At 39.6% G+C, this 19,857-nt stretch overlaps 1 protein-coding gene across 2 annotated transcripts in view; it reads left to right on the top strand.

Moving 5' to 3' along the window:
* Nucleotides 1-16,282, top strand: part of HPSE (heparanase) — a 38,096-nt gene extending 21,814 nt beyond the window's left edge. Inside the window, exons 5-12 of one of the 2 annotated variants that reach the window (XM_064584715.1) lie at nt 1,742-1,910; nt 2,228-2,275; nt 3,218-3,311; nt 4,194-4,300; nt 5,428-5,542; nt 7,887-8,005; nt 8,826-8,972; nt 13,975-16,280. In XM_064584715.1, coding sequence (XP_064440785.1) covers nt 1,742-1,910; nt 2,228-2,275; nt 3,218-3,311; nt 4,194-4,300; nt 5,428-5,542; nt 7,887-8,005; nt 8,826-8,972; nt 13,975-14,134 — 959 coding nt within the window. In that variant the 3' untranslated portion in view covers nt 14,135-16,280. Of the gene's footprint in view, nt 1-1,741; nt 1,911-2,227; nt 2,276-3,217; nt 3,312-4,193; nt 4,301-5,427; nt 5,543-7,886; nt 8,006-8,825; nt 8,973-13,974 lie in introns of both variants that reach the window. The other variant, XM_064584716.1, reaches the window with a different exon arrangement.
* Nucleotides 16,283-19,857: the final 3,575 nt, after the last annotated feature.

The following is a 19,857-nucleotide window of genomic DNA, read 5'->3' as shown; positions in this document are numbered from 1 at the left end:
GACATTTCATTAGTAAGGAGATTCCCCTTTGGCATTAGTTGTAACTGTTTATGACATTCTTTTTAATATTAGCAAATATACTTTTGGCTCAGCATACTTGTACCAGTGCTCAACAGTGCAACTTTTGGAATTGCTTATGTCAGAACACTCCTTTGTATATCCTAGGACCTATTGTGAATCCTAGTTTATGTTACACTTGAGCTGAAGACAACTGGTTGGACCCAGACACTTCCACAGCTCCTGGGCTCACTTGACATTTTCAGGATTGCTTAAACCTATTACGGTTGGCGGGCTGGACTCAGCAACACTGGGAAGCAGGCACTTTTGCTTTTGCCCTTTCATGTCTTTCTCTGTTTCTCAACTTGTCGGTTAATTTCAGCAACTCCATCCCCCAACCATCACGATACGCTTAAGCAAGAAGTTCTTAGTGTAGAATACTACCCAGGGCCAGCTCCTCATGATTTCCTTCTTCACTTTTTGGCAAAGAACTTGTAAATTCTAACTAAAGTACTAATGATTAGCCACATTCATTTAAGCATATTTATAGAGCTTTTTCCACACATGAGCCAATAGAACCGAAACTAAAATGGGCAATGAGGTGTAGTAATATGATGGGCACATACTACATTCCAGGCACTGTTCTGAGCATTCCATAAGTATTATTTTCTCTTTATAACCACACTGGGGCGGATACAATTATGACCTTCCTTCTAAGGAAGACAAAAGAGGCACAAAGAAGTTAGTTAAATAGCTGTGTGATGCTGGGCTACCAAGTGGAGGACTTGGGATTTGAACCCAGGTAGTCTGACTCCAGAGCAAGGTCCCTGCTTTCTTGGGAGTTCCATTCTAGAGGAAGGGAGCCAGACCGACAAGAAAGCAAGCGAAGAAATAAGATACATGTATATGGTGCCATGTATTGCAGTAATGTCTAGAGGCAGATCTGGGGATGAGGTTGCTAAGGGTGACTGGCAATTGAAGCACAGAGCGCAGTATGGGGGCAGAGGGAACCATACCTTGGCTCGATGCTGAACAACTTTAATGGCAACCACATGAAGAATGGATCATCTGAACCCGTTCTTACCCATCTCTATATATCCCTCCCTCCCTACTTTTCTGCTGTACCCATCCCCAGCTCCTTCTGCTCTTCGGAGAAAGATAACAGAGCCATGCCATCCTGTTTCCCTCCTCCTCGGGCCCCCTTTTGCAAAGGAGAGGTCTGCTTTCCAGAAAGAAGGAGAAGGGAGCAAGGGAGAGCCTGGGCAAGGTGTTTGGGGAAGTAGATTGAACACTTCTGTGCCTCCCTCCCATGTCTTCGGCATGGCTACTTCCAGGCTCACCTGCACAGATAATTTGTGAATAAACAGTCTCAATAAGGCTTTTAATGGCATCGTAGAAATCGGTTTTTCAGTGTCTTCCCCTCCCACCCAAACTTTTTGTCCTTTTTAAGTAAATCAGTTTATTAAATACTGGATATAGACTATTCCTCAAATATCCATTAGTTTAATATCCCCATTATTAACTTCAAATCATTGTAATACCCCCTACACTTTAGTTACGCCATTTACATTTCTGTTTAACTGAAATAACTTCTTCATAGTGAGGGCTTTTCCTTTTCTTGCCTCTGAATTCTAAGTTTTTGTAACTGGGAAATATTTTCTTGCTTTTATATGCTGCTTTTAAGTTTGCTTTCAAATACAAAATTTCTAGGTGCGTGACTACCTTCAGAACTGCTGTCTTTCAGAACCTAACAGTTTCCGTAAGAAGGCTGGTATTTTCATCAATGGATTGCAGTTAGGAGAAGATTTTGTCAAGTTGCATAAACTTCTAGGAAAAACCACTTTCAAAACTGCGAATCTCTATGGTCCTGATGTTGGCCAGCCTCGAGGAAAGACTCTCAAGATACTGAGAAGGTAGGAACTAGAAAAAGCAGAACCACTTTTCTTAAAAAGAATACTTCTCTCTGGTGGAGAATTCTCAATGGTCCACCTGTTATTAAACCATTTGCTACCTAAGCATATGTTTTACCAAAAGAGCAAATGCTGACTGGTTCAGAATACCAAGGATCTGGGGCCAATGGAACCTACAATATAATTTGTATCAGAATTAGGAAGTTTGTGTTTGCCTGATGCTAAGGCAGTAAGCAGCCCATTTCTAGGCAATAGAACTCCCGTGCATATATTGTGCGTATGAGGATTAAGTAAAGATCATAACAGATTTTTTTTTCTAGTTTCCTGAAGGCTGGGGGTGAAGTGATTGATTCACTTACATGGCACCAGTAAGTATGTCTCCTGCTCTTTGTACTAAGAAACTAGTGCTAGTTTTCCTTACTGCTTAGCTTTCAAAAAATCATTTCCATTCAACTACTAATTGACATAGTTCAAATAAGAAACAAATAGTATCTCAAGCAGCAGTGTACTGGACTTTTAATATTAATAAAACAAACACTTAAACTTTATTTTAAATGATGTGGTAGTTTCTATAAGATCAAGGCACGCTATCATTTAAATCGTGGAGTAGATAAGTAGCTAAAATCAATATGCTTGCCAAAGACCAGGTAACCTCTAAGTACCTGCACTTTTTTTTTTTTTTAAAGATTTTATTTATTTTTTGACAGAGAGAGACAGCGAGAGAGGGAACACAAGCAGGGGGAGTGGGAGAGGGAGAAGCAGGCTTCCCGCTGAGCAGGGAGCCCGATGTGGGGCTCGATGTGGGGCTTGATCCCAGGACCCTGGGATCATGACCTGAGCCGAAGGCAGACACTTAACGACTGAGCCACCCAGGCGCCCCAGTACCTGCACTTCTGACTATGTCTTTTCAAGACACAGTAACTGAGGGATGCCTGGGAGGCTCAGTCAGTTAAGCGTCTGCCTTCGGCTCAGGTCATGATCCCGGGGTCCTGGGATTGAGTCCCACGGCCTTGTGAGTCCCATGGCCGGCTCTCTGCTCAGCAGGGAGCCTGCTTCTGCCTCTGCCTGCCGCTCCCCCTGCTTGGGCTCTCTCTCTCTGTCAAATAAATAAATAAAATCTTTAAAAAAGAAGACAGAATAACTGATCCTCTTCCATCTTTGTCTCTTCTTGCTAGAACTTCTGCCTTTTTTTTTTTTTTAATATAACAGAGGGGTGGGAAGAGGTAGAAAGGAGAGCAAGGTGGCCAATTAACTTAAAAGCAGAAAGCACAGTTCGCTATTTTTTTCTGAATATTTTCTGAATAATTTAGCTACTACTTGAATGGACGAATTGCTACCAAAGAAGATTTCCTAAACCCTGATGTGTTGGACACTTTTACTTCATCTGTGCAAAAAATTTTTCAGGTAATAGTCTTTTTTTTTTTCCTAATGGAGAGAGGTCCCCTTTCTTTCTAGGGGATATGGTCCAAGACCCTCAGTGGATGCTTGGAACCACAGATAATATCAAACCCTATATATATACTTTTTCCTATACATACATTCCTGTGATAAAGTTTAATTTATAAATTAGGCACAGAAAGAGATTAACAACGATAGTATAAAATAGAACAATTATAACAGTGTACTATAATAATAGTTAGGTGAATGTGGTCTCTCTCTCAAAATACCTTACTGGACTGCACTCACTCTTCTTGTGATGATGTGAGATGGTATAATGCATATGTGACCAGATGAAGTGGGGGGAATGACATATGTGTTGTGACGTGGCATTAGGCTACTAGTGACCTAATGAAGATAGGTCAGAAGGAGAATCATCTGCTTCCAGACCACAGTTAACCGCAGGTAACTGGTACTGCAGAAGGCAAAACCATGGATAAGGAGGGACTTTTGTAAATCCAGAGTTTTTATTTTTGCAGTCTAGCTAATTCTAAATTCTATATGTCTATACATTTATGTGTTTTTCTTTAGATAACAGGCACTTACTCACTTCAGTCCCCCTCAGCATCAGGTCTTATTCATGTGTATCGATTAAAAATTCAAAATACTTCCAATAGCCTTTTGGTAGCATTAACTTTCCAAGGCCATAGGAAGGGGATGACTTAAGTTCCTTCCACACTTAGAATTCCAATAAAAGTTAATTGCCCAAGACCTAAATGACCACAGACATATTTTGTAACTATATTGGACAAATCGGTCTGGGAATACAAGGTTTTGAATGTCATTAATCTTCAATATCATAGCTGGTCAGCTTGTTTGCAAATTAACAGGGACTCTCCTGTTGCATAGGTTGTCGAGGAGACCAGACCCCACAAGAAGGTTTGGTTAGGAGAAACGAGCTCTGCGTATGGGGGTGGAGCACCCTTGCTGTCCAACACCTTTGCGGCTGGCTTTATGTGAGTGAAGCAGCATTGCCTTGGGGATCAGGCTGCAACATTCTCCTGTCCTTTTATTAAACGGCTTCTATTGAGACAGTTCATCAGCCCAAAAGCTGATCAAAGATGGTTTCTATGGCTGAGACCCAAAATGCATGCCAGATTTTGCAAGAACATGTTTTACTAAAGTTTGTTGGACATCTTTAATGAGTGTTCCAAATTAATCACTGTATGAATAATTGCTTTAGAAGTGCTTTTCCTTAGTTTTGGCCCATAAATATGCCAAGGATTCCTTCTTCTGAGAGAGATCGTAAATGAGTGCATCTAGAGGTTTGAGTCTGAGAAGGATCCTTAGTGTACATAAAGCTCTATTCATAGATTCCCAAGGAGTTTAGAGCGTGAGGTCACATCAGAGGAGCTACCAATGAGTTTAAAGACTTACTAAATCACCCTCATCATCCAGCCACCACAAACTTGATTGCTTTAAGCAACTGGTTTACTTATATTCCGTAACTCCGTTAACACTCTTAATCTATAGTTCTGTATCCTCACACTGGGACTTAATTCTCTTTCCCCTCCTACCCTCATTCTTGTAAATCCAGAATAAAGAACAAATCCTTTTTGCTCATGGGGGCATGAGGAGGAGAGTTAAGAATAAAGATGTTTGTCTTGCCATTAGCCAAAGATGGACGGGGTGCAGGGAGATAGCCATGAAAGTTGAGGTGTGATTCTACTTACTTCACATTTTACTACTGGTGACTACAAGCTGCCTTTTCTTCTTCACCCTTTTCTTCCTCACATGGGCCTGGGGGTGGGGAGGTGGGGAAGGTATCCAGCAAGATGGAGAGTGAGTGCCTGTAGGGTGCAAATTTGTCTACTCTGCTTTGTAGAAGTTTTCTTACCCTGAAAGGAACTCCTATGGCATATTAATAGTATTCTATGATTTATTATCATGCTCAAGTGTGGGAACATGTGAAGGGAAGGATAGTCCCCATTTCATTTGATTGGCTTATTTATAATTAATACCACTTTTCTGGTTTCCTGTCAATTCCTCCCACATAGATGAATCATTCAGAATAGTGTGTAATTAGAATTGAGTTTTTTTTGTTTTCCAAACCTGAAGAGAGCTGGGCCTCACTGTATTCCAGGTGGCTGGATAAATTGGGCCTGTCGGCCAGAATGGGCATAGAAGTGGTGATGAGGCAAGTGCTCTTCGGAGCCGGAAACTACCACTTAGTGGATGAAAACTTCAAACCTCTACCTGTAAGTGATCGTTATTTTCCCATTGCTGTGAGGAGACGGGAGTATACTGAGTGCCCCTTGTACCAAGCTCCTATGAAGAGTCAATCCTCTCAGGAAATTCAGTACTCTCAGTAGGCAGCCAATCCGTGGAATGATGAATTGGAAGAAACCTTAGAGACCATTCATTTTAATATTTTTGTGTCCCAAGAGAAGAAATTGAGAAGCAGAATAATGTTTTCAATGTGGGCCACTTGGAACGTAGTATGGGGTTTTTACATTTAATTTAATTTAATTTTCTTAAAGATTTTATTTATTTATTTGAGAGGGAACGAACGTGGGGGTGGGGGAGGGAAGAGCAGAGAGAGAGGGGGAGAGAGAATCTTAGGCAGGCTCCATGCTGAGCGAGGAGCCGAGGCAGGGCTTGATCTCACGACCCTCAGATCATGACCTGAGCTGAAATCAAGAGTCAGAAGCCCAACTGAATGAGTCACCCAAGCACCCCTACAGGTCTTTTCTTACTGGATTTGCATAACCATCCTGGAAGCTGGCAAGGCAGTGTCTTTGATCCATTTTTCAGATGAGGACGTTCAAACAGAAACAAGGTTGGGTAAGGGAAGTCACACAGCTGTTCCATGTTATTCTAGAATCCCATACAGATCCCGGCTCCGAGGCCTGAATGCTTTCCACTCAGTCACCAAACCACACTGAAGTTAGATCTCCTTTATAAATGCTTAATTGATTCTACTCTTCTCTCCAGTGAAAAATTTGAATGTAAACAGAGAAACAAAACGTGTTTGCCCTGTTGGGTCTACATTTCCTCAGCTGAGGAGGGAAGAGTTGGGGTATACACTGAGTAGGGCTCTTTGAAAAAAAAAAACACTTTTTATTATGGAAAATTTCAAAGTAGAGAGAAAAGCATATAAATCCCCACTTCTGTTTACTCTCTAGTCCTCCCCACTCCTCACCTCCCACCCACTGGATTCCTTTGAAGCAGATCTCAGCTGTAGCACCGTATCACCTAAGTAAGTAAGTCAGGATGTATCTCCTTTATACAAACACTAAATATTATTATACTGTAAAATACTGACAGTAATTCCTCCATATCATCAGATGTTGCGTCAGTGGGTGTTCCACATTTTCCTTATTGTCTCACATGTTTTTAATAGTTTGCTTGTTCACATCAGAATACAAGCAAGATCCATATATTGCATTTGGGTGAAATATCTCTTAAATCTATTAATCTTGAAGTTTCCCCTCCCACCCCCTTTTTGTCCCGTGGAATTTATTAATTAAAGAAAGCAGGTAATTTGTTCTATAGTGTTTCCCATGTTCTGGATTTTGCTAAATTCATTCCTGTGCTATCCTTTAGCATGTTCCTCTGTTTCTTGTAAACTGGCAGTTAGACCTAGAAGCTTAAGCTTATTTAGATTTTTGTTTTGTGTTTTGTTTTGCAATAATTATTTATAGGAGATGTCACATGCTTCCAACAAGAGGCATATAATGTCTGGTTGTCTCTCTCTCTCTTTTTTTTTTACCTTGATAGCTAGTAATGACCATTGCCTAATCCACTACTTTATTCAGGAAGGGGGGTTATAAGGTTCTAAAATAAATTATTTTAGGGGCACCTGGCTGACTCAGTTGGTGGAGTGGGCGACTCTCGATCTCGTGGTTGTGGGTTCGAGCCCCCTGTTAAGTGTAAAGATTACTTAAAAACTTTTAAAAATCTTTAAAAAAAGAAATTATTTTAATCTCTTAAACTGGTAGAAGTTTTATTGTAAGACTTGCTTTTGTGTGTGTGTGAGTGTGTACATGTGCATATCTAAAAGTTCTGCTTTGAGCTTTGCTTCGAATTCTTGGATGATAGACAATAAAGGATATTTAAACTCTCTCAGCAATGAATTACATTCTTGAGATATATCTCCTAGTGGTCATGGCCCTCTGAATTTTGCAAATATAGTCCTCCAATAATAAAAAGCAGCAAACAAGAAATTGCTCTCAGATTCACGGTGGGAACATGGATCAAAAGATGTAGGCCATTTAAATATTCTAGAATAACAGTCACTGCCTTTGTAGGATTGACTATTTGCTCTTGCTGTTTTTGTTAAAGAAATAAGTGAAGATCTATTTTTGGGGATGCCTGGGTGGCTCAGTCGTTAAGCGTCTGCCTTCGGCTCAGGTCATGATCCCAGGGTCCTGAGATCGAGTCCCGCATCGGGCTCCCTGCTCGGTGGGGAGTCTGCTTCTCCCTCTGCCTGCCGCTCCCCCTGCTTGTGCTTTCCACCCCTCTCTCTGACAAATAAATAAGTAAAATCTTAAAAAAAAAAGATCTATTTTTGTTCCTTCTCTCCCCAACCACCACAACTAGGATTACTGGCTATCTCTTCTGTTCAAGAAATTGGTGGGCACCCGTGTGTTTATGGCAAGTGTGAAAGGTCCAGACGGAAGTAAACTCCGAGTGTACCTTCATTGTACGAACGTCAACCAGTAAGTGTGTGAGACGCCCTTTCCCAGGCAACAAGTTTAATCAGTAATATGCTCTTCCTGATAGGATGATACTAAAATAATAATTCTAGTCATTCGGGCGCCTGGGTGGCTCAGTTGGTTAAGCGACTGCCTTCGGCTCAGGTCATGATCCCAGGGTCCTGGGATCAAGCCCCACATCAGGCTCCCGGCTCAGCGGGGAGCCTGCTTCTCCCTCTGACCTTCTCCCCTCTCATGCTGTTTCTCTCTCGCTCACTCTCTAATAAATAAATAAATAAAATCTTAAAAAAAAAATAAAATAATAATTCTAGTCAAAATAAAGACAACCATGATTTCTGGTGAGTGGGAACTCTTGAAATACTGAGCACCCACTAGGAAGTAGGAGAATGGTTTGGATGGAAATTCTGAAAAGTGTCCATAGATCTAATTTTCTTATTTGTTTTAGTTTTTTCATAAGGCTAGGAAAAGCTTCTGTTTACATGGTTTATAATTTGAATTCCTAGGAACCCACAAAATTCGCTTTTTATTATTTAACCTTCCTATGTTTGAACAGGGTTGGGCTGACCAGCTTCCTAGCAGCTCAGCCTGGCAAAGCAGCAAAAATCTCAGAATGCCCTCACCCAGAAAATGGTAGTGTGAGGAGCAATAGTTTTTTCAAATAGGACCACATCAGCTATCTACTGTAATCACGAAAGGAGGATAAAAGAAGGCCCAGCATCATTACACATACTAATACTTAGTATCCATGATTATGTTTGTAATTGAGTTTTTAATTGCTTACTTTAGATAAATATTTTTATGGAGTTAATCTATTTGCTTTTAGCCCAAGGTATAAAGAAGGAGATCTAACTTTGTACGCCTTAAACCTCCATAACGTCACCAAACGCCTGCGGTTGCCCTATCATCTATTTAACAAACAAGTGGACAAATACCTCATAAAACCTTTAGGGCCTGATGGATTACTTTCCAAGTGAGTAATTTTCCTTTTTCATTTCAAACTTTCACCAAATTGATTGGTATTTATCAGAAAAGAGAGTGTTGCTAGAGAGCAAAAAAAAAAAAAGTCAACTATTACAAGTTCTAACAATTCCTAATATTCAGGAAGTTTATATATGAATATTTATCAATACAGGTAAAACTCACCCAGAGTCGAAAGCAGAAGGACATGAACACAAGTCAGCAGTTATTGTAGGGAATAGTTTGCATTTCAAAACAATTTGATATGTCAAGATGCCCTCAAGGCATGTAGATTATTTGCTCTACAGAAACTTATAATTCTTGGTAACATAGTCACTGAAGCAAACATACCTATGTATAATTGGTATTAAGGGCATGGGGGTTGTTGTACATATTACACCCTGTGAGCTGAGTGTGATTCTCCCACAGTGTTAAAGTAGTGTTTTCATTTGGTTAGAGTAAGAAAAAAAAAATACGTCCAGAAGTGTAGCTTTTAGGTGGGTTATTTGAAGCTGGTTGTAACACATTTTAGTTTTAAAAGCCAGTCATTGGATATGTCTTATAAAAGACCGTATTCAGCAGAACACCCAAAATGACCATGAGCCTGGAAGAGTCAGGCACACAAACATTGTAAGATTCTGTCCAATGTGTGTTGGAAGGAGCTCTTTTCATCATGATTTTCTCACATTGGAGCATAAAAAATTAAGAGTTTACAAAATTCTCACCATCTCCTCCCATCTTTGCAAATGCTATATGAGTGATGTTTTCAGTGATAATTAGCATCAGAACCTGAGAAGGGACAGTAAGCTTGCTTTCCCCAAAGACCTATATCCCGTAGACAAACATCAGTAACATTGGATACCATTCCTTATTTTTTCCCTATGCTTTATTTTACTACATCTGTGACCATACAGCCTCTAATGGGAAAGAGGGGACACCCACAAATGTTCTTCCATACACAGCCTGTGTAGACATTTTTAATGGGCTGCATGTTTTATAAAATACCATGATTTACTTACCCATTTTCCTGCTGTTTAAACCTTTTTTCCTCCCCTAATGTAAATAATGCATATTTGGTTAACAGATACTTTTTTTCTACTTGGGTTCTGACTTTGAAATGGGTATTTTTGTGTCTGATGCTGATATTTGTGTCTGATGCTGACAAGGGAAAAGCTTTTCTGAAGTCACGGAATAATAGTTGTAGAGTTGGAGGAGTGTTAGGAGATATTTTAGTCCATCCTTAGATGGGGAGTTTAGGCCACTCAGCTCTGCCTGATTCCTCCTTGGTTGGATGTGGCCGCTCTCCCAGCAGCCGTCCTCTCTGGCAAGGGGAACGTCTCTCTCTGCCTTTCATCTGCTGTTTTTAGTTCTGTCCTCGACAGCAGAAGTCAGAAACTATGCCTCATGCCTGTACTCAAGTGGGTTTAGAGGGCTTTTTTTCCCTCTTTTTTCTGGTAGGGGAGATGGTCATGTACTCCATGCTAATTTTTATTTTTACTAAGTTGTCAACATTTAAATTTTTTAAATTTTAAAAATTGACAATTATGAAAATATCTGGATTTCTAGCTTTTCTTTAAAAGCAGACATTCTAGGGGCATCTGGGTAGCTCAGTCAGTTAAGCATCTGACTCCTGGTTTTGGCTCAGGTTGTGATCCCAGGGTCCTGAGATGGAGCCCTGCGTCAGGGTCCTGAGATGGAGCCCTGCGTCGGGCTCCACGCTCAGCGGGGAGTCTGCTTGGGATTCTCTCTTTCCCTCTCCCTCTATCCCTCTCCCACCACCTCTCTTTCTAAAATAAATAAATAAATCTTTTAAAAAAATTTTTGTAAATAGATATTCTAGGAACTCTGGGCTTGTTTTCCCAAGTAGATGGAGTTGAATTGGGGTTGTTTACTTTAGACAGGTTCTCCTTAGTCCTTCTGTGACCCTCTTATCTCTGTGACCTTGTCCTACTGCACAGGCTCTTGTGGCCACTTGAGTTTGCTACCCTTAATGTGGAACAATGCCAAATACCTAATTTTCTCCAGAATAACTCCAATGTCTGCAGGACAATTAGATTGTTCTCTCCAGACTTACTATGCCCAATTTCTTCAATGATTCTTCTCTTTCCTGTATTTATCAGACCCCATTGCATTCTGATCACACATTTTGTGCTTAATAATGGAAAACTGGTGAAATTGTGGATAATGTTTTATTACCCTAAGTTCTCTTTGATGAGTATACATCACTTACGCTTTTCTCTCTTTTAAAATGTTGCAAAAAATAAAATAAAACGTTGCAAAAGTATCCCAGAGAAGTTTGATGAGTGTTCAGTCTGCACACTTATTCATTCTAATGACCTCAGAGGGTTAAACAATGATCATCTTTAAAAAAAAAAAAAATCACTTTTTAATTGAACAACTTGTATAGTGTCTACAGAAGGTCCGGTGTAGTAAGCGTTTAGGAAATATTTGAGGGAATATATTTTTAACTTAAAAGCAGTATTTTATACTTATCTTAGATAAATTTTGCCCAGCATCCATAATTCGGATTCCTCTTGCTTGCTAATTCCTTTCAGCTCTGTTTCATCTGAAACTTCATAAGCATTATCTTCTATTTCTTGTCATCATGTTACTGACATCAAAATATGAAACAAGATACTACCCTCGAATAAAACCTTACCCTGATTTACCCAGCCCAATGCAGAAATAATCCACGTTTTAAGCTTATTCTCAGTGTACTGACAGCATCATTTAGCTATTTTTACAGTTGATTGAACAGTGTAGCCAGATGGTCTTGGGTATTATCTTGCCCATATTTCATCATCTGAACCCAGAGCACTATTTATTTACAATGAGGAGATTTCCCTTTAAGCTCTGTGGCCTCTCCTAAAAGCATTTCTGAAACTTCTTTATGTACCCTTGAAAAAATGGGTCTCAAATTCATGCAGAACAGCTCTTACTACTGGCATTTGGAGGTATTTTCAAGGCCTATTTTTGTTGGTGGTTTCCTGATGACGGTCATGGCCTTGCCTTCCCCATCCCATCTAAAAATGGATGTGATATAGGCGTTAAAACAAAACTCATGCGCGTGTGGACCGAGTGCAAATGCAGGACGGGCTTGATAGCCCCTAGCACAATCATGGTTATCTTTTTCAGTCTGTAGGTACAGAGCCCAGAGCTGGGCAGCTAACCAAGGTTAAATGGAAACCAGTTTTTCTGCTGACGGACACTTAGTGAGGATAGAGTTTGAGAGATCTTTAAAGATGAAAATTAAAATAATCCCAAACTGGAAACAACCAAATGTCTAACACTAGACAATTACTAAGCTAATATGCTCACACAATGGAATACTGTACAGCTGTTAAAATGATGCAGATGTGTGTAAGCAAATGTTAAGATATGTTAAGGGAAAAAGAATCAAGTTTTTTTTTTTTAAAGATTTTATTTATTTATTTATAGAACAGAGAGACACAGCGAGAGAGGGAACACAAGCAGGGGAAGTGGGAGAGGGAGAAGCAGGCTTCCCGCCGAGCAGGGAGCCTGATGTGGGGCTCGATCCCAGGACCCTGGGATCATGACCTGAGCCGAAGGCAGACGCTTAAGGACTGAGCCACTCAGGCGCCCCTAAAAGAATCAAGTTTTAAGAGACCATGTACGGTATGCTCGTTCTTGTTTAAATGAAAATATGCACATGTATACATAAAAGAGATGAAAAGAGATGAAGGAATATACATCAAAATATTAAAAATGGTTAGGATGAATTAGCAGATTATTTTGTTATATTTATTTATCAGAATAATGATGACGACAGATATTACTTTTGCCGTGCTTACTATATGCAAGGCACTCCTGTAAGTGATCTACATAAATACATGTATTATGTATATGACATACATATAACTCTGACATTAACCAATTTTCAACAATAAAACTGTTTTTCATGTTGTAAAAACTTCATAATGTAAAAAGCACTTGAGAAAAAGATCATAGAGATATAAGCATCGTTTAGAATTATGGAATTAACTATCAGTGGAACTAAAAGCAGACTAAAAGTTTTCTTTATAAGCCCTTGTTTATATTGGATTTATTGCTGTGAGCATGTATTAATTTGATTTAAATAATAATAAATATGCACAAAAATAACACTTGTCCTTAAAATATTTTTTGAATTTTTTTGACTCGGTTTTGAATTTGAATTCCAACAGTGGAATACAAAGAAAACATACATTTTTTTTGGAATCTGTGGTTTAATGAAACAGAATTATTTTTGTTTCACTCTGGCAATATATATTCTTCCAAAATATCTTAACAACATAAGATATGCAAATGAATGTACATCACCCTGAGGAATGGGGAGTTAGAGGGTTTATGGGCACAGTTATAAGCAGGAAATTTCATTGCCATTTTTAATGTTAAATTTGTGAAATTTACATTCCATTCTATATATCTATTTGCCTTTTATAAAAATTTTTCCAATGATTTACCAACAGATACAATTGCCACAAATCCAGAAGTTATGTCATGTTTATCTTTTTTATACCTCCATCATAGTGCCTAGTATAGATTATGTGTGTTCCATTTTCTGTAATGGGCCAGTTAGTAAGTATTTCAGGCTTTTGCAGGCCATATGGTCTCTGTCACAATGACTCAGCTCTCCCAGTGTTGCTTAGAGATCATCTGGGTCAAATATTTACCCGATATAGTAGTGAAATACAAGTTATATAATATAGGCTGTCACAAATTTTTTTGGTCTTAAAAAGACATCACGGGGCGCCTGGGTGGCTCAGTCGTTAAGCATCTGCCTTCGGCTCCGGTCATGATCCCGGGGTCCTGGGATCGAGCCCTGCATTGGGCTCCCTGCTCGTCGGGAAGCCTGCTTCTCCCTCTCCCACTCCCCCTGCTTGTGTTCCCTCTCTCACTGTCTCTCTCTGTCAAATAAATAAATAAAATCTTAAAAAAAAAAAAAATCACAACTTTTGTAGAGAAGTTGGGCACACATGACTGGGCTAACTTGGATGTATCTTCCCCCTTTGCAGATCCGTCCAGCTCAATGGTCAAACTCTGAAGATGGTGGATGATCACACCCTCCCGGCTTTGACAGAAAAAGCTCTCCGCCCAGGAAGTTCTCTGGGCTTGCCAGCGTTCTCATATGGATTTTTTGTGATAAAAAATGCTAAAGTTACTGCTTGCCTCTGAAAATGAAAGGCATACACTAGCCCTGAGATTGAATTTTTCAAGTACATTTATTGATAAGAGGAAAGCAAAACCCAAGCTATAGGAAGGCAAGCAGATACATTACAAATCAACTAGTGGGAGCTTCAGGGACCCTGGGACACTCTCCGTGCAAGATTTAGCACGGTCCTTTGTTCTAAGTAGACCACTGCTAATAATACCTTGTGCCAAACACTATGCTTAGTGCTTTGCATGTTCTATTTTTATTTAAGGTTATTAAAAAGGTATGTGGGTGCTCCCCATACAGCCAGAAGGCAAGTAAGTGAAGGCTATATGATTAATTTTAAGTGCTTAGTTGTTTTTATCTTAAAAAACAGTTATTAAAAGATTGCAGGATTCCTTATTCTATACGCTGTCTCTATGCAGTTTACTGCCACAATCTTCAAATTGTCTATAAATGAGAGAGACATTTCACCTTTTCACCTAAACAGAGCTAAATTCAACTGCTCCTTCTCTTCTCTCTGTTCTGTCTTTGTCAACAATACTGTGAGAGACAACAGACGGTTAGAAGTGATCGTACAAAAAAAGAATTAACGACAATTCAGAGGGACTGGATTATGTAAACGTCAAATGAAATTTTACAGTGACTGTAAATGAAATTGATTTGCCAAGAGGAGAAAATGTAATTCAATACATTATAACCACCTGTTAATGTTTACTTTTAATCTACCTTTAGTTCTTGTTTTCGTTGAGAAACTTTTGGCTGCAAGTAGCAGAAAACTGTGATTCAAATGGCTTAAACCATTAGCACATTTATAATCCTACATAACAAGAAGTTCAAGTAGGGAGGGCTCAGGATGTCACCAAGGAATCAGGTCCTTTGCATCTCCCTGCTCTGTCACATTTAGTGTTGGCTTCATTCTAAGCTGGTGGCATGATGTCTGGAGTTATTCCATGGATTCATGCAGACCCGGCAGCAGCTAGAGAAAGATGAGCAACTTTTTCTGCCTCTCCTTCATAGACTTGAAGAACCCTTTCTCAGAGGTTCTCTCAGCAAACCTCTCCTCAAGTCTCCTCATGTCTTACTGGTCAGGAATGGGTCACATGGCCACTCTCCCCAGTCACTACCAACACCAATGAGATCCGTATAATTGTCTCCTCCTAATCTTTTGGAATGGAGAGGGTGCTGGCAAGTCTATGGCACTGACCACTATAGTTTTGTGTTTTTACCAGTGACAGAAGGTATTATTTTCTCCTGTATCTTAATTTTTAGAAATATAATTCTCTTTATATTTATGCCTGCTATGAATATTGTCTCAATTAAACTTAGGTACATTTATAAGGAGCTAAAGACAGAACCTAGAGTTTGGATGCTTCAATACCCCTAAATTTTATATATAAGTAGTTTTTATATTTTCACATTTAAAATAAAGTAATTTTTATAACCTCAATATTGCATGATTATTCTTTTAATAAAACTTAAGCCTGAAAAAAAAAACACAAAACCTTAAGCCTGCAGATCCCTACATTTAGAAGCCTTATTTTCCTTCAGCACTAACACCTGCTACCTTTATCTGTCCTTGCCACCTCCCCCACTGGAGAAGAGTTGACCTTGAAGAAAAGAGATCATCAGGTACAAACACAATTTCCTCCTTCATCATGTAGGTTTAATCATGATCAAAGTCCTGTCCTGTCTGTTTTTCTTTTCCCTGTCCCCTCTGCCACTTAATAAATTTAAAGCCTAATTTCTCATTGTATTATTATAATAATCTCTTAACTGTTCTCCCTGACTTTGCTTAAAATTCTTAAATGGCTCTCCATCTCTTACAGTCACAATAAGGTGCTCCATAACCTGGCACCTGCCTCTTTCTTCAGCTTCAACTCTTACTCTTGCGAAGAATTCTGTTCTCCTGGGCACCTGGGTGGCTCAGTCGTTAAGCGTCTGCCTTTGGCTCAGGTCATGATCCCAGGGTCCTGGTATCAAGTCCCGCATCAGGCTCCCTGCTCAGCGGGGACCCTCTACCCTTGCTCCTCCCCCCAGCTCATGCTCTCTCTCTCTCTGTCAAATAAATAAATTCTTTAAAAAAAAAGTATTCTGTTCTGCCACCCACACACTGGTTGGGGGTCTGAACCTACAGCCCCCTGTACCTTTGGTGATGCTCCTGTTCTCCACACAGACTGATGTTAAGTCTCCTGGGCGCCTGGGTGGCTCAGTTGGTTAAGCGACTGCCTTCAGCTCAGGTCATGGTCCCGGAGTCCCGGGATCGAGTCCCACGTCGGGCTCCAAGCTCAGCAGGGAGCCTGCTTCTCCCTCTGACCCTCTCTCCTCTCATGCTGTTTCTCTCTCTCAAATAAATAAATAAATAAAATCTTTAAAAAAAAAAAGTCTCCTCTCTTGGTGGCAAACTTCCACATTTATTAAGACCTTCCCAAGCACCAGTTCCCACAATTCCCCTATCCTTTAAGTAGCTTTAGTCCCATTACTCTGTTCCTTTAGCAGTTGTACATTTACTATGGCACTTATGGTGCATTTTAATTGTATCCATATACCTTTTTTTAAAAGATTTTATTTATTTATTTGACAGAGAGAGAGAGGGAACACAAGCAGGGGGAACAGCAGAGGGAGAGGGAGAAGCAGGCTTCCCGCAGAGCAAGGAGCCCGATGCGGGGCTCGATTCCAGGACCCCAGGATCATGACCTGAGCCGAAGGCAGACGCTTAACCGACTGAGCCACCCAGGCGCCCCTCCATATATCTTTCCAACTTGACTCCAGGCTCATAAGAAAGAGGTACAATATCTTAAATCATCTTTGTATTCCCCGTGCTTCACATATAATAGTCTGTCACACAGCAGCACTCAGATGTTTCCTTAATGACAGCAAAGAACACATTTGAAACTAGCTTAGGTATTTTGATTTTTAATATACAGAAAAAGTTAATGATATTTCAACCTGAGAAGGTATTGTCTATTACCTTTGAAGAGTCTTTTAAAAATTATCAACTAATGAGCTCTTACTAATGGCAGATGGTTATGTGAAAAACTGGGGGCGTGGTTGTATGAAGAAAGGAATGCTCTTAGTTATACATTAATGAATATTTTTTAAAAGATTTATTTATTCATTTTGGAGGGGCAGAAGGAGAGAATCCTGAAGCCAACTCCCCACTGAGCATGGAGCCCCACGCAGGGCTCCATCCCAGGACCCTGAGATCACAACCTGAGCCGAAATCAAGGGCCGGCCACTTAACCGACTGGGCCACCCAGGCACCCCTATATTAATGAATATTAACTGAGTTAATATTAAGGTTTTAAATTTCCTTAGAGAAAGCTCTTGCCCACACCCTTCCACTGGTATTTAATTCATCAAATACATTTATTTCCTACAACTTACCATATTGGTTCCAATTTATTTTGTCTTTTATTTTGGCCCTGTGGGTCATTTCATCTCCCTGGTATCGGGAAATTCCGGGTCCTGTTGTGAAGCTTGTGTATTCAGGGCTTGTCTGTTAGTAATGGCACTCATTTTGCTTTCCTTTTTTTTTTTTTTTTTTTAACTCTGATGTGTCTCATCAGGCTGTTGAATCACCTCACGATTGGTAAATCTTTTAATTATCCTTCTAACCAGAATTTTAATTGCCAATGAAATTAATGTAAATACCCATCTGTCTTATCTGACAGCACAATACAAAATCAAAGCAGGAGTGTTTAAAAATAAATAACAGAATGAATAACTAGTTTCAACTGTAAATATCTTTAGTGATCTTTTAGAAAACGTTACTGATGATGTGTAGACCAGCTCATGCAGTGTATGCCTTAGAAAAACATAATAGCAATAATAATAATTCCCATACCTGCTCCATGTCTGGGTCAGAGATTTGGGGTTTTTGTCAAGGATAAGATACTCGGTCTTGTCCTTTTCCAATTTTACTCCATTCTCAATTTTACCTACATGGGTTGGAAAACCCTGGAGAAATTTAGATACTTAAAAATTTAACAGCGTTTTTAAAAAACCTTTTCTATTATTGTCATTATTATTATTACAAGATTAAATGCCTATTAAATGCTATAGATTTTTATGACACCTTTGATTTAAATCAAATTTGTTCTTTGTTTTCACACTTTTGATGACAGCCCACCAGTTTTTGAACTGGTTTTTAGGTTATTTTTTTTTTTCGGGAATAGGTTACTTTGTTAAATCCAACTTACTTATTTAGATTCCCACAGACCTTTCAAAGGACAACAAGGCTAGTTTGTCCTGTTCTTTTTTTGGCACTCCAGACTTAATAAAGCAATTTGCATATTTAGCATTTATTTCTAAACACAACTTAAAAACTCTTATACATCTAATAATCACACACAAACTTAGTAAAGCAAGTTCCCTAAATATTTTTTTTTTTAAGTTCCCTAAACATTTAAACATCTTAAGGAGCGATCGGTTGGTTAAGTGGCTCCCTTCAGCTCAGGACATGATCCCGGAGTCCAGGATCGAGCCCCCCCCAGTGGGGCTTCCAGCTCAGCAGGGAGTCTGCTACTCCCTCTGCTCCTTACCCTGCTCATGCTCTCTTTCTTTCACTCTCTCTTTCAGATAAGTGAATAAAATCTTAAAAAAATATCTAAAATCTAAAAAAAATCTTTAAAGAATCTTAAAAAAATAAACATCTCAAAAAAACCCAAAATGATAATAAAATCTATATAACTACATCTCATACAAAAATATCATTTCTCTATGCCAAAGTTACAAATTTACTCTGCTGGCCACAGTTAACAGAATTACCTATTCAGATCCACTGTACCAAGTAAGGCAATAATCAGGTTTTTAGAAAGTCTAGAAACAGGATACAGAACCACTACTGTGTTGGATTCAATCTCTTCTCATGGTTAGGTGTCAGATGCTGGGATTGTCCAAAGAAAGCCTGCAACAGGGACTTGGGGACAGGTAGTTTTCAGAAGGAGATTTCAGGAAGCAGGGGTGAGAGATCAAGGAGAGTGGAGTGGAAGAGAGAAAATTAAGGTTTGTTGCTGAGTTTACTGCAGTATGCAATGAGTGCACAGTTCCACTGGTACGACTGGGAAGCATATGGGATTTTTCTCTTATTTATTTATTCATTATTTTTATTACTTTTTAAAAATTTTATTTGTCAGAGAGAGAGAGAGCACACAAGCAGGGGGAACAGCAGAGGCAGAGGGAGAAGCAGGCTCCCTGCTGAGCAGGGAGCACGATGCGGGGCTCCATCCCAGGACCCTGGGATCATGACCCGAGCTGAAGGCAGCTGCTTAACCAACTGAGCCACCCAGGCGCCCCAGAATTTTTCTTTTATTATTCTCAGATTTCTCAGCAGCTATCATTTTATAGTTACTTAATTGTCAATTACAATTTCTATAAAGAACATCAACTTCAAATTAAATTGTTTTAATGCCTGAAGCAATTATAGTTAATGATTCTACTATTTAAGCTTGAAAGACACTTTCACACTTTTAGTTTTTTTTTCAAGGGTGAATGGGTTCCTTTTATTTAGGGTTAGATAGGGAAGCCTTGTCATGGGCTGTAGAGGCGGGGATAAGGTTGCACATGCGCCTTAAGTAAACATGCTTACTATACTTGCACATACACTGTATGTTATGTAAATGAGGCTGAGTCTCCTTAGGTGGTCATCAGTCATTCTAGAGGTCACTTCTTTGTCTGTCTGTAGAGATTCAAGTCAGAAGTTAAGCTCAAACTGGTCTGGGCGGGGTGGAGGTCTTGCCTGAGC

The sequence above is a fragment of the Mirounga angustirostris genome, unplaced genomic scaffold (assembly GCF_029215605.1).
Source record: "Mirounga angustirostris isolate CCGP_5_RB_7025 unplaced genomic scaffold, mMirAng1.0.hap1 SCAF_2, whole genome shotgun sequence".
NCBI lineage: Eukaryota > Metazoa > Chordata > Mammalia > Carnivora > Phocidae > Mirounga > Mirounga angustirostris.
The sequence above is the reverse complement of the archived record's forward strand: the minus strand, read 5'-3'. Positions and strand labels throughout refer to the sequence as shown.